General features: G+C 42.4%; 1 protein-coding gene across 4 annotated transcripts in view; it reads left to right on the top strand.

Moving 5' to 3' along the window:
* Positions 1-15,429, top strand: part of FGD3 (FYVE, RhoGEF and PH domain containing 3) — a 113,846-nt gene that overhangs the window by 60,758 nt on the left and 37,659 nt on the right. For all 4 annotated transcript variants that reach the window (XM_026076691.1, XM_026076682.1, XM_026076701.1 and 1 more), the window contains exons 3-6: positions 1,876-2,044; positions 3,183-3,780; positions 13,788-13,877; positions 15,248-15,384. In XM_026076691.1, the coding sequence (XP_025932476.1) occupies positions 1,876-2,044; positions 3,183-3,780; positions 13,788-13,877; positions 15,248-15,384 (994 nt within the window). The remainder of the gene's footprint in view (positions 1-1,875; positions 2,045-3,182; positions 3,781-13,787; positions 13,878-15,247; positions 15,385-15,429) is intronic.

Raw genomic sequence — 15,429 nt, 5'->3', positions numbered from 1 at the left:
TTTATTTCCCTCTTTCCTTTTGGCGCAGCGTACGCGCGCTGCAGGGCGTACTGTCTGGGTGACTGCTGAGTCCACGAGCAGGAAGGACTTAAACGGTGATCGGATGTTTGCATGGATAGCGATGATATCCGTTGTTATTAGTGTCAGCCCTTTGAGGGAGGCAGTAAAATTCACCTTTGCGTGTTGTAAACCAGTCTAGGTTATTAAAGACCTAATAGGCCTTTAGTAGGGGGATAAGGATGTGTGTGTTTGGGGGTTTTTATGCATTAGTATGCAAGATCATTTTCTTTTCCTGCTTACTTCTTTTTCCTGTGTAAGGTAGGATTTGTGGTGTGGTTTTTAATCTGAACTATAACACTTCTATTTTAAGATAGGAATTCCAAATTCCAAATTTTGGACGCTAGGCCAATCTGAGAGTCAATCCATCTATTATAAGTGTCCTGTTAAGGCTCAAATCATTAGAAGGTCTGACTTTACTTTTTGGTGCTGAGATGAACTCAGTAATGTCCGTAGTTTTAAATCCTGCTGCATTCTGCGCTCCAAAATTCGGAACAACCCATGGTCCTTGACCTCAAGCAAGGACTGTCCGTGGCAGCTGCGCACGCGCTGTGACGAGAGCGGACACCGAGGCTCATCGGGAGTTTGCAGCAGTTTCAGAGCTTAGGCAGAGCAGGGACAGCAGGCACTGGCTTTTTCGGTGCGTGTGTGTCAGTTATCCTCTTAAAGAAAGTAACCGTGAAATTACACATTCAGAACAGTTGCTAATTAAAGCTCCATTACAATGTTAATCGCATTATGCTGATGTGCCAGATGGACCATTAAAAATCTGAATTTCTTGAAATAAATTGTTGTTCTTGAAAGAGTTATTTAAGAAAACCTACATTTAGAGTTTTCTCATTTGTATATTAGCTCTTTGGATATTTAAGACCAGAGCGAATATTTGGCAGCGCCGCTCCACGTAGTATGCGCTCTGGGAGTAAGCGCATGGTCAATTTGCCTATCTTCTAGTTTAAGGACTGCTTGTATGAAGTCGCTTTCACTGTATGAAACCGTAACTGCATGTGAACCTGTTGCCATGGGTTACTGCTTGCGTATTTCCAAAACCATTTACTCTGCAAACAATATAAGAGGTCTGAATACATTTTTTTAAATTACATTTTTCAAAATACTGTATTAAACTTTTTACCTACACCTCCTAATGAATTCTTAAGCAGAATGTTTGCATTCTTAAAACGTGTATTTAATTTTTGTAGCATATAACTCAATGTAGTACCGAAAGAGGAAGGAAATTTATGAAGACTACACCACAAAAGGGATGGGGGAGGGAGAATGAAAGGAAGAAAAGCTATTACATTCTGCTTGTGGGGTTTCTGGCCAAGTAAATATAAGGCACAGAAATGCGCGGTGGGATTATTTTTTGGTGGTTTGGGTTTCTCTTTTTTTTTCCCTTTTTTCTCTTCCAGCTTTAGTTTAGTATGCTAAATTCAATGGAGCATTTGAGTTTTGAGAAGTCATGGGAGGGGAAACTCAGCAGAGTGATTGAGATGGCGAGAGCATTTGCAAAAGCTAAGTGTGAGCTGTGCATCCTGTTTGGTAACAAGGAAGCGGTGAAGTTCTGCGAGCTGCTCAGTTTGTTAACGCATCTGATAGGCCTGTAGACATGCAAAATAGAAGCCTGTCATTTTTCTTTAGCATAGGGCAATCTGCTTTTGTGTAAGAAATGGTTCTGGACTGCAGCAGCATCGGTGAAATCCATAAAGAAGGGTGAAAGAATGGATTCTCCTCATTCTGCCTTGACTGCATGGATTTTTTTTCTCAGTTTAACATAAGGAAGATGGAGATTTATTCTCCCCTTTTTTCTCTGTGTTTTATTAGTACCTCCTAAGCCTGTCCATCTCAAACCTGGGCAGGAGAGAATTCCTCCTGCGCCTTCTCGGCCTCTACCAGCTGATCCCAAGTCATCGAGGAGCTTAGTGCCTGGAGAGGAAGAAATACCAATATCAGCAGGAGTCAACACGCTCATTGAGAAATTTGAAAGTATTAGGTAAATATGTTTTTGATATCTGCTCTAATCTCTCTTTTTTTGCATTTTTAAATTAAAATACAGCAATAGGAAACATTAGTTGTCATGCAGAAACTTCTTTCAGGATGTTTTTTTTACCAAAAGTGCAAAGCTTGACTGACTACATAAGGTATTTGTTGTAAAAGCATGTTTTTCAAAGACTATTAGTTTGCATCAGAGTCATTCTTGGAGCTTAAGGCCCACTGAATTTGGCAAATGTTCTGCCAGAAACAAGCAGCCCAGATCTGCTTTTAGTAAGTAGACTTGATATCAGAATTGTTTTAGTGTTATAGGAACTTGATTATAGTGATTTAAAATAAATGAGTTTTCTGTCTAAGATTCAATAAATGTCAGACTTAATGTTAGCTTGCTTCTTGGAGGCAGGGAACGGTTAATGCAGTGTATCATGAAACAACTTAATATATAAGATAGTTTCTTTCCTCTGAAAATGTGTATATATAACGAGCATTAAACTGGGTTCGATATTTTTACGCTGTAACACTAGCTCTTTTTACAAACACTGTTAACATAAAGATTCTCTCTGATGACCAAATCTGCCCACTTGTGCTAAGTGATTATTTTCATAAAGATGGAGCGAGAGGGAGAGAGAGATACTGTACTGTGTCTGAGAGCGTATTGTCACCTAGGGTGAACCTGGTAAGGTGTCTTTCAGATGGAAAAGTAGTGCATTCTTGTGCTTCAGAAATGTCCTCTCTCTTGCAAAGATTAATTTGCCCCAAAGGCTTTGTTCCATTGAAGAATGTAAGTTCCCGTTTAAGCAAACCTATAAGCAAATACTTCCTTTGAAAGATGATTCTCCTGTCCCCAAACCACCAAAACAAACTCTTCTTCCAGGCAACGTGGGGAGTATTAAAGAGCCGGGGTTCTCATGGTGTTAGACCATAAGTAAAACTTCCGTCTCAGAGTGGCGTGTTTTTATTTGAGATTGCTTGGCGAATGTTATTACAGTAATGTGCACACCCTTGCTTCCTTGGATTGCCGGGGGGTGTAAGAAACATAATGTGAATCAAATGAAAATCAGGCCTGTCTCTTTTGAGGCACTGCTGAAATCTCTGAGTGTTAGTGTGAATGACTTGGGGTGCTTTCTCTTCACCTGTAGGCAACCTGTACATATACTTCAAAGAAACCAGCTAAATTTAGCTCTTAAGATGGAACCTGGCCTGGACTCCTCCAAACAATCAAGCTCGTGCGACTGCGACACGGTAGCTTCCAGCGGCTGCTCGGCAAATGAAAAAAGTGAACCAGATGAAAATGAGCCAGACGTACTGTGCAGCGCGGATCTATCTAACACAGACATAATGAAAATTAAAGAGCTAAGCATAGGCGATAACAAAAGCCATGAAGACTGTACTGCTGTGAATGTGAGCAAAGAACCCTCTAGAGAGCTTGGCAGTAAAGACTCCACTGCAGAACTGAATGGTAATGGTAAAATTCCCAACAGAGACAGTGGCATTGACAGCCCTTCTTGTAGCGTGGCAGGGGAAACTTTCCCCAACGAAGAAGGAGCAGAACAAAAGAAACCCGGCACAGCTGGGAATCCGGTGGACATGGAACCGGACAAAAAGGGTGCCAAGCCTTCCCCTGCAGAGCAGAAGCGAGACTCCACGCAGGAGGAGGACAGTGACATCGATGAAGGAAGCAGTGAGGAACAAGAGACAGCAGAAGTGCCAAAGTTAGAATATTTGGATGTAAACAAGGTAAGATTATTATTTCTAAGTACTCTGGGGACAGCTCCTGTCCAGAGATCCCTTGCATCAGCTTTTGTGTGGTGGGCGTGTGTTTTGTTTTGTTTTGTTTTGTTTTTTTGTCAAAGGATCATTACAGTCATTAATTTCCTGCCTGATGCAGGTCATAAGTTGTTCCTGATCTAGATCATGTCTTTTAGAAAGGTTTCCACTCTTGATTTAAAAGGCTTCCTGTAAGAGAATCCATCCCATCCGGAGGTAGGTTGTTGAAATTTGCCTAAGTGCTTTTGCAGATAAAGACTCACACCTTGTGTTTGTTGTTTGAATTTGTTTAGGTTCAGCTTCCAGTTTTTAGGTCCTTTTGCTTTCAGTGGGTCTCAATGGTATACAAAGTGTTAATTGGATAGCGCATCTTGCAGGATCAGGGCCTTACATTATGGAAGGATGTGCATACTGGATGTCTCTTCTAGCAGAATTTTTTTTTTTATAAGGACAACTGTGCTTCTTTTGGTGTGACTTTTTGTTCTGTGCAAAGAAATTGTTTTGAGGGTAGCTATTCTGTGAATTGTATCAAATTACTGTTCAAGAAACTGTAACTAGAAGAGATTTTCCTCGAACGCAGAGTAATGTAGTCCAGGCTGTTGTGTATTTTGCTGCAGCTGTATAACATTAACGACAGATTCCTTTGATTATCTGTTTATTGAGACAGTTATTTTTAGAAATACTGGTAATAGAATGGATTGGAAGATTTTCCAGAAAGAGAAAACGGAAGATGCTTTGAGCAAAATGTCTGCAAAATGTTGCGCTTTTTTTTTGTTTTTTTTTCTTTTTGTTTGTTTTGGGGGGGGGATTCTACTCAGTGATCATGAAAGTAAAGTTTATATTGGATTTTTTAGTTAGAATACAATGAGTACTAGCAATCAGGGACCTGTGAACTGTAGTTAGTGAACCGTAGTGTTCACACATCCGTTTGTGTGAATTGTGTGGTTCTGTTCAGTCGCTGAATGTATCCTGATTCATGAATGTTAAGAATTTGTCCCTTTGGGAAAGGTGGCAGTTAAAACTCATTCAGTAGCTTCTGGGTTGAATCAGTCAGTGACTATTAAGGAGTGATGAAAACTGTATGCAGGTATGTGCTGGGCGTAAAGTTCTGTCATTCGGTGATGATGAGTATAGTTTCTGAGTATGGCTAATGGTCTGTGGCGTCCCTTTTTTCAAAGAGTAGAAGACACAGTATGATGAGACAAACATACCTTCAGAAAGGTATGAAAAAAACCATACTCTGCTTTGCTTTATGCTGAAGTTTTTTTGTCACTTGAGTTCAAGTTCAGTCTGGTATGACTGGACTCACTTTCAATTCACGTGATTCAAACAGTAACATTATTGCCTGGGACTGTGTTTCCCATCCAATGCTTAATTGCTGTACTGCTCCTTTTGCATTTTCAGGGAATGCCATACTCATTCAAATGGAAGCACCTGACAATTTTTACAACCCTGTTCTTCAGCAAAAGAGTACAAGACTTAATGCTTCTTGAAGTACTGATGTGTAAATAAGGAACAACTCTCTTAAAAAAACACGTAATTGCGTAATTATAATACCAATTTGGGTGAAAGGAGACTCAGCTCCCTCATATCCAGGAACTTTATTCACTGTCTCAATGTACAAGAGGCAAGTGTAGCTCCCCTCCCGAATCTTGGTATAATGGGCACAGAACGTGTTTATTATGTGTTTATAAATCCAAGTGTCAGAGACCTGGCCAGCTACTCTCAGACCTGTCAGTTAAAAGTATGAGTTTAGTCAGAGGGAAGGACAGAAACACTGATTTTGGTGTCACTGACACCATTAACATCAGAATAATAGCTGCCATCAAAGCAAAACTTGAAAGGTTGTTCTGGCAAACCCTCCTCGTCAGAGTGGAAGTTGGTCATATTTCCAAACTCTGTGATGAATGAATACCCAACCCACTCTACAGCGTAACAAAAATTTCAATCATAATTACAATAATTTATATTTTTGTGGCTAGTGTTTTTCATCCTAGAAGATCTAAAACCTCTAGAAACTCCGCACAGATTTCACAGTCTCTAGGAGAGCTTTGGCTCTTGTGAGGTAGCCGCCGTTACTCGGGCAGGGACATGCATCGATCAGGGTGCCCGTAGCCCAGCAGTGCCACCTTTTGGGACTGGGTCTGGAGCAGACTGGACGATTAAACATCTACCAGACGGGGAAACAATAAGGGCCACGTGAACCCAGTCTGTGTGGCCAAACCGGGCTGCTTTCTGTGCATATGTACCAAGCCTGTAGATGGAGGGGGCGTGATGGGATTTGCCTCCCTGTGAGCTGCAGCAGCTCCTGGCAGCTGGTGGAGAAACTGGACTTTGACCTCCCCAAGGGCTGGTGAGGACTCTTCAAAGTCTGCACCAAGTACATTAGACATGACTGCCTTCAGCTGGGCAGGGAAAGCCACCGTGCAGATGACCTTGGGCTTGCACAGGAGTAAATCTGTGGGAATGAGTCAGAGATCCAGCAGGAGCGCGGTTCTGCACTGGCCGAGGAGACCTGTATGCGTTTTGTGTTCTGTGCAAGAAGTCAGTGTGGGGAATTTCAGGAAAGCTCCTTGCGACAGTGAGGCATCTCAGTTGCTCCTGTTGACATCCATCTATTAGCATCTGTTAACACTTGCCCTCTATTACCTCTGTTAACATCTGGTATCTCGTCAGTAGTCTGGGTGAAAGCTTGTTTACGTTCCCAGTGGCAGCATGACTTTCGCAGTGCGAGGCTTCGAGTCCGCTGCTGTTCCTGTTTCCTAAGGCCACAGGAACTGTGTGGATAGCTGCATATATACATATACACACAGTGAAATACTTTAAATATTTTATATACATAAAATATATGCATGTTGCATGCATGAAACAGAAATATTATTAAAAATTCATTTATTGGTGGTAACATGCCAGCAAGAAAATAATGCACTAAATTCTAAAATCTTGAATCTGGTAATTAAATTTGCTATTGGTTAAGAGTGCAGTATCAAACCAACTGTGGCTACCCTAAGTGGATGACTTTACTGTATGATTAAGATGTGCTTTACTGCCAAATACCAACATTTTCTAAGATATTGGAGTCTGGATAGCTGTGTGTAAGTCTTGTTCCTTGGGTTAAATATTTATATACTATGAAATAATACAGATAAAACAGAGTTACAGAGACAATACTTTTGTGTAGCGTGCGTGAGGAATCTATAAGAGAGAGAGATCTCTAGAGGAAGAAGTTATTTGTCTTCCTGTGAGAAGTCTTTTGAAGTTACTCTCCTTCCCGTTGGGCCTCTTAATCTAAACGGGTGAGTACAGGGGGGCAGGTTGACGTTCTTGTGGATGCGCTTCAGCTTCTCCCAGGTGATGTTGATTCCACCTTCAAAAACGCAGGTTTGGTAATGATCGAGCTCCGCTAAGTCAACTTGTTGTTGCAGCCACGTGGAGGGGAACGGCTCGTAGAGAGCTTCCCTGCCTCTTCTGCCGTGCAAAAACTGTGCCCTCTTCTGGGGACAGGCGCGTGCTGACACGGTCACGTAAAGCTCCGGTGCGTGTTGCGTGTCCCCTCGTCCTCCCGCTCTCCCCTTCGGCTGCCTTGCACGTTTTGGGCGCTGTGGAGTGAGTCAGTAAAAGCGAAGGGCTGCGGCTGCCAGCGAGGAGAGCCGGTGCGGTTTGGAGTTGACTTGTTCGTTGGTCACTCTGAGGCTGGAAGTTCACATCACCCTTGACGAAAGCGATTACTTCCCGGCAAGCAAGGTGCCTGCCCCGCTGGAAGGAGCTAAGGAGCGTTCAGGCAGCCCCAGCTGCGGGCGTGAGGGACGGAGACCCCTTCCTCCTCTCGAAACGTCCCCCGCAGAAGGGCTTGCGTCAGGGTCCCGGCTCGCTCTCCCTGCTCCCCCTGCCTGCCTCTAGCACCAGGGTTTGCAGCTGCGCGGCAGGGGCAAATAGCACTGTAATAGTGCTGGGGTTTCCAGAAAGCTTTGCTACAGCTAGAGGAGAATGCATAACACGTACAGCTGCAGAATGATTTAATGATGGCTGAGTAACTCCTAGGATATCAAGTTAAGCGAAGTTCATGAATAAACATGAGTAGAAAACATTCAAATTTGCCTTTTTTCTCCTCTAGTTTTCAGCTTCCATCCGCCACCTGAGCTTTCACACATCCCATGGCTGATGAAGTAATGTCGCCTGATGTGTGACTCGTACTGTTTTATTTAGTCTCGGTTTAGCTCGACAGTGTGGCCTGGCTTCCTTTGGGAGTCTGCGGCACAGTCTAACAGATCTTGCTGTTAGCACACAATTATTGGAATACGTTTTAAAATCGCAGAAGTGACTTACTGGGATTTCTAGTTATCTTTTGTCAAAATGAAAATGAACAAGGGGAGCTTATTAGTTTTGATAATGTCCCAGGAAATGTCAGTAGCTCCAAGAACAGAGGCACGTTAGCCTTGATGGCTGCGAAGGAAGGAATGACGCGGGAGTGGGACGGAGGGGCTGTTGCACTCCGCAGCCTGCTGTCCCAGGCTGCTGCTGAGTGCCTGCCTGGCAGCACCGGAGTGCGGCTTCTCAGGTGGCTAATGCTTCTTCCTATCCTTTTGTTTAAATATTTTTCACTGAGAGAAATGCACGCTTATTAATAATCACAAAAACCACCTTTCTCCATCCATCCTGCTTCCTGAGAACCTGCTGTGTGAAATAATAGTAATAATGACGTCCCATGTGGGCCTCATACAGTCCCTGATGTATTCCCATTCTGCCTATACTGAACTGGAGTTTCACTTCTAATTTCATTGTGCAGTTTGTGTTGGAAAATTTGACCTGTAGTCCTCCAAGTCAGACCTTTGGGTAAGATTATCTCTGTGTAATATTCTTTAAAAAAAAAAAAAAAAAAAAGTAAAAATAGTTGGCCTTAAAGAGGAAGTGAAATTATTATTTCTACTTCCTGATTTGACACTAGGGAGCATTGCCAAAATAATCAGTCTTTTCACAATCCGTGGAAGCATCTTGATTTGTTCTGTCAGTGGGTTTTTACAGCAGGTTATGAAAAGAAGTTTTTGCTTATTTGTGTTTTTTTTGTTTTATTTCCTAATTCAGTGATATATAAAAGCCAGAGAGAAATCCATGCAGCTTACCTAGGACGCAGAATTGCTTGGGTCAGTGTTTTATCATAATGCCGGTTCAGAAAAATCATATATGTTATCCCATCATCAATTTTTTTTGGCTACCCTAAGGAAAATGAGATGCTGGTATACAGAGAAGATATCCTGTAACACAGGATAACTTTCTCGTATTGCTTTCAGCACTTTTGAGTAGGAAGTTTTTCTATAATCTTTCTGGGACCTTCTGTGCTCTTTGTAGCAGTGACTGGTGGTATTTCGTTGCGTTTTTAAAGCATGATTTTTAGCATATGATTTTAACCTGAGCCACATCCTAGCAGTTTTCTCATGAGAGTTGATGAAAACCTTTTGTAATAAAGTAGAGATACTGAATGTGCTTGCGCAATACCAATTATGAGAAAAATAGCTGCTGCAGCATATTGCCCAATTTTTCCTCCGAGTTTCCATTTTACCTTTAATTTTTACTTTGAATTTGCTTTTCATGCCTTCGCATGGTGAGTACCTGGAGGACGCGCGGGTGCCTGCGGCGTCCCCACGCGCTGGCCGGGCGCAGGGAGCAGCCGCCCGCGGAGCCGGTCCGGGAGCGCCGGCCGGGCCGAGGAGGCAGCGCGGAGCCGCTCTGCGGGACGGCGGCTCTGCGGTGCTCTGGCTGGCGTTCCCTCGTTTTTAGTTTTTGGGGAGAGGGGGACCGTTCCGGGTTTCTTGTTTTGTGGACGGTCACAGGCACGTGTTTGGTAGGTCCAAACTGTTGGAGCTTGGGCCAGGCGGCGAAAGAGCGTGGTGCCACGGCTACGCCGAACGCCGTGGAAAGCTTCCTGTGCCGCCCAGCGAACGCCTGCCGCTCCCTCTTTCTTCTCGCTGAGCCAGCTGAAGGGTTTTGGAAAGACTGTGAGGTGGTGTTACGGTGTGGTGCGCGACGGTGGAGGGTAGCGGTAGTATGCTGTAGGTGTGTTGAGCAGTCACTCAGCAAGAAGCTTTGGCAAAGCAGAGGTTAAGTATATACCGAGGTTAAGGATATTTGCAAAGAATAAAGCAGCTTAAAATCTGTGTGAGGCGGAAGAGTAAATATTTCCCGTCTCAGTGTTATTTACGTGTCTCGTAAATGATGTGTGTGCTGTTTCTTCAGGATATCAGTATTTTTATATTTGCTAGTAGTCAGCTATGTTTCACTGGTGCCCAGCAGCAATAATTTGGTTCCCATGTAGTTTGCAGTTAAGCTCTAAGCTTAACATTGTGTTTTGTCTTTAATGTTAACAAAATAAGTAATCTCCTTGGGTAGAGGCCTCAGAACTGGGGTGTATGTTTTGAGCAATCGTAAGCATGGTGTCGGCCTCAGATACTTACCCGTTTTGAACTGCTAAAAGTCAGCTGCAGGTTTAGTTCTCATTGCGGGGGCCTCGTTCCCGCTCCCGCGTCGGCAGCGCTTGCTGCTGGGCATCGGCTTTCGTCCCAGCCTTCCCGAGGGCGGGTGCACCGCTTCTCCGCGTTACCGGCGGCAGCCTGGCAACTCCGGCGGGGGCGTCGGGGAGAATCCCGCTCCGCTCGCCCCTGCGGCCTCTCGGAGCGTTCGGGAGCGGCGGGAGCAGGCGGTCGGGGCGCTGCCGTGCCGGCGCGGGGCCGACGGCACCTTTTCGAGTCGTTGTCCTGTTTTCTTGCCTCCGAGCGATGCTGATGGCAGGGCTACCTGGCGGCATGCGCTCCTGGTACGTGGGTTTTCCCATCTACTCTTGTTTCAAAATGTTAGACCGAAGCCTGCTTACTGCATCGGGGTGAGGTCGGGTGATGCAGTTATGCGAGCAAACCGGAGCAGGGACTTATATAACACTGTTACATAAGGGATATAACCCACATTTGAATTTGCTTTTTTTTTTTTTAAATTTTCCTTTATGAACATAAACCATGAAATGTCTTGCCCACAGTAAACTGGAATACAGCTCAGGCTTTGTTAAATCCGTCCTTCCATGGGGCGAAATGCAGAAAGCCAGAAGAACTGGACTGTCTGTAACACTTGATCTGTCGTATCAAATGCTTCCTCTGAAGTCTTGTGTCAATTGAAGGGTGAACGTGCTGCAGATAGGTTTGGAAAACATGCTTATCTCTGTCACCGGCAAAAACGGCAGCTGAAAACATAGTCTGTCCTTAAAACGTTACGTCAACTCGAGCTAAAATTCTGTTCAGCCGTTGTTTGCTATTTAAGCAGATGTCAGCAAGATTTTTGGAAATATAAACTGAGTTGCAGATGGTGAGGGTCAGGAGGTTAAAAAGTGCCTGTGCTATGTAAAAGTTTACTTTTCAGAGCAAATGTATTTGGTTGAAAATAATTCTTTTTCAAATTGTGGATTCAAACAAATCAAAGGATGTTCTTGGCGGCTGGCATGCCGGTCTGGTTACGTCAGTGCTTCGCGTTCAGACGCTCCTTTCTGCGCTCAACAAAGTTGGCAAATAAATTCTTTCTCAGTGAGAGAGCCTTGCAGTTACTGAAATTTGAATAGCCGGCAGTGTATTTTGTTGTAAGCTGTAATATGTTGGTTTTTCCCTATAACAAGTTCATAGCATTATTGTGCAGTGATTTTTCTCTCCGTATGTATCATATGGATGAACGGAGCAGGATGTTAAAATAACTTAAAAGAAAAATTGAGTTTGCTTGAAATAATAACAGGGGTAGGTAGAGTACGTGTCAAAAGTTTCTTCATGGAGTGGTTGTCTGCCTCCAAGCTCATGCAGAAAAAGAGAGGAATTGCTTTAAAGAAAAGAAGACTAGCACCTTTTCAAATCCAGGAAAAGCCATTTGCCTTTCTTCAGTTAATACTTACATCACCGAATCCAGATACCTTATGCTAAGGTAACTGTGGTACCTTTATGCAAGGTAGCTGTGGTTCTGGTTTATTTGAGTGCATGGCTGGCTTTTAAACTTCTTTGAGGTCTTTCAGTTGTATTGCTGTTTGTCTGATTGTATTTTTTTTATTTAAATTTGTTTACTTTCAGTGTTGTTTATAATCAAAACAAGATGACCTTGAAGCTTAATGAGAACATTTAATGACCTTTTCTAACAATGAAATACATTGTGTGCATTAGTTATGTCCACTCTTATTTATCTTCTCTTAAAATTGCCCAATCTTATTAACCTCTTCTTTTATGGAAATTGTTCCACACATAATTATTTTCATCTTTTTTTTTTTTTTCTCCAGTCTCTTTTTGAAATCCATCATATATTTTTCAGGCTGGGTAATGAGAACAGAATGTTTGCCTAGGGAGGGTGAAACACCCATTTGTATTATTAGCATTCTGTATTTTCACTAGAATTTCCTTTCCTTTCTAATATTCTGTCTTTTTTAATTACCACTATAAATGGAATAGATTTTTTTTTTCATTGAACTACCCAGGTTTTTCGCCCTTGGTGGTTACAGTTAATTTGAAATCCAGCAATGTGTGTGAGTAACTCGGAGCCCTTCCTTGTGTGCGTTACAGCATGCCTGTGCTTTCGCCTCCCGCTGCCCAAGCACCTCCTCTTGTCCAGGCTGTCTCTGGTGGTGGCCGGCAGTGTGTGTCTGTAGAAATGCCTGCCACCAATATTAGCAAGCACGTGGAGACTGGTGCTGTGGGTACTCATCACTACTGGTGATGAGGGCCTCAGGTGCCTCCTGAACCAGAAGGGGTGTGTTTGCATTTGATAGTCTTCAGTTGGACTTTTATTCCGTGAATTTGTCCAGTGTTTTTTTTTTTTTTTTTTTTTTTTTGAACCAGTGGGAACTGTTCACTGTCTGCTGGGTCATGTGTTTAAGGGTTCCACAGCTCAGTAACGTGTTGCATAAGGAAGTATCTCCTGGTCTTGAAGGAGGACCGTGATAATTTTAGTTCATGCTCTTTAGTTTTTCCATGGAGGAGACAGTGAATAATTGCTCAGTTGATACTCTGTTCCATTAAGCATTTATAGTTCTCTTATCTTCCTCTCAATTGTCTTTTTTCCAGACCCAGCCCAGTAAAATTTCCATACATTTGATCATCCTTGATGCCCTTTTCAGATGTTTCTGTTCCTAAAAAACAACCAACCAGCCCTCAGTTCTGGAACCTAATTTTGGTTTGATTGTAAGCATGGAGTTTAAAGTCTAGACCTTTACAAAGATATGTAGAGTTTGTCAAAAAACTAAAGCCTGTATCATACTAATTCAAGTATTTTTAAGCACTTAGATCTGAGAATCTATATAGCTTTTGGCTAAAAAGTGAATAAAGTTGAGACTTCGCAACTGCCTTCAAGTTTTTGCTTTAGTCTTTTTTATTTATTTATTTTTTTAATGAATATAATGAAAGATTTCACTAGGTGATTTCAGTTACATTGCTGAAAATTCTTTCCAGGGAATTGGTGGGAGTTTAAAACTGCACAAAATACTTAGATATATACCACTGGTAGCAATGCCATACTGGCCATGGAGTGAAGTACATGACCAAAGCGATCTTTTCTAGTTTCTGTTGGTTTTGTAGTCATAAGACTTGAACTAAAAACGGAGAGCAGTTGATTTGTAGTCTAGTGCCTTAGTTACCAAATAAATAGGCTGGGTGTATTTCCAGATTTGGAGGATGTTTCTGGTTCTTCATAGAAAACCATAAAGAATTAAAATGACATCCTGGCCAGCCATTAACTGCATTAGTCATTGGTCTTTTAGAATATAGCTTTAAAAATGTCTCTGGAGCAAGCAGATCCTTTGGAAAGAAACATGGAGTAGATCTTGACATGCATTAACTTCATTCACTTCAGGCTTCTGTATTGGCAGGGAATTTGGTCCCTGAGAAAATGGAAAAAGGAATGGTTGACAAAAGTTAGATTTGTAGGTACAGATGAATTGTGTTATTTGTAACTTTTTTTTTTTTTTTCAGTGTACAGAGCCCCAAAAGCTATTCAACATTGCGAATGAACTGCTCCATACAGAAGAAGCATATGTTAAAAGACTCCATCTATTGGACCAGGTAACTCAATTTTGAATAAACTATGCTTCGCTTTCTGTGAGCAACAACAGTGTCTTCTGTTCATCCCCTAGTTGAGAGCCCAATTCCCTTTCTTGTCAACACCCAGGATTCCTGTTTTGGCTGGCACTTGGAGTTCTGACGTCAGCACTGCTTGACGACATGGGCCACCAAGGATCCCTTGTGTTTGGTCTGAATTAAGGCAACCAAATACTAAACCAGATGAGTGCCTGTGTTAGAGAAGCAGGAGTGAAAACATGATTTGTTGGTGGGAGGTGCAGTTTGCTTGCCAGGGCTAGGAGCAGTTGCATGCCAAGGGTCCCGGAGGCAACCTTTTAGCAAGCAGGTTCCCTGAGCTGGAGCCTGAGGGTAGGACATGGGAAGGAGGAATGGGAAAGCAGCAACCCAAGATAAAGACACTGTAAGTGTTCAATTCCTCCCCTGAGCATACGTGGAAAGGAAATCATGGGGCACCAGGGGCACTGATAAATAGTGAAACCTGTGACTCTTCTGTAGAGTGTAATAGGTTTGGTGGGTTTTACTAGGATCAGGACACAAGGATCAGGCCATTGCTCACGGTGGATTTTTTTCCCTCGCATTCTTTAATTGTTGCCCATCATATTTATACATGGGGATAAAGTAAAAGTGGTGTGATGAACCTGAATTTTCTTCCACATAAAACATTGAGGTGAGTCTACACAGTTCAGGCATACCTATAATTATCTTAAAGAAAAACATGACTGTGCAGAAATGATGTAAAAAAGAGGATGAGTCACATGGTTATACAAGTGCTTTTAAAAAAAGAAATCTTGTTAGAAGCTGTGACTTTCATGGAGCCCTTTACATTCCAACACCAGGACCTCTACAGAAGATTTTCCAGTGTTTGCTTTGGATGAGCAGAGTGTGTCTCAGGAACTTAGAAATCTAGGGAGTGTCTTTCACTTTTGTTCAGTACAGTGTAATTTTTCCCGTAGAGAAATGAAATAATCAAATGGTTTATTTTGCTTCATGTAAATATGAGTAAATACTTGTCAGGGACTGATTGATCTATGCAACTTACACTTCCAAATACAAGACGTCTCATTTCTTCAGTAGTTTCAATCTTTTTTGACTTACAGACCCCTCAGTTTTTTCTAATGGAGAAGTAGGCCTGTAAGTTGTAAACCTAAATCTACTTGACAAGGAACTTATGTTTTGTGAAGCTCCTACAGGTGTTCAGTTTGGTGATCCCCAAGGACTGAGAACCTGAAGCTGATAATTGTAGCCTTGTTCTTATGCAGTCAGCTTTGAAATATTGCAATCTAAAGCCAGTGTGTTTAGCTTTTTTTTTTTTTTTAATATATGTTAAGTTACTGCCTTGTTGTCTCATGCAGGTTTTTTGCACGAAGTTGTCAGAAGCAGGTATTTCATCTGAAGTGATAACGGGCATCTTTTCAAATATTTCTTCCATCTATTGTTTCCATGGACAATTTCTTCTTCCTGAGCTCAAAACAAGAATTACACAAGAATGGTGGGTAATTGTCATTACAATTATTTTTAAAATCTGTTTTTAAGA

Source organism: Apteryx rowi, unplaced genomic scaffold (assembly GCF_003343035.1).
Source record: "Apteryx rowi isolate R43461 unplaced genomic scaffold, aptRow1 scaffold_111, whole genome shotgun sequence".
Classification (NCBI taxonomy): Eukaryota; Metazoa; Chordata; class Aves; order Apterygiformes; family Apterygidae; genus Apteryx; species Apteryx rowi.
The sequence above is the reverse complement of the archived record's forward strand: the minus strand, read 5'-3'. Positions and strand labels throughout refer to the sequence as shown.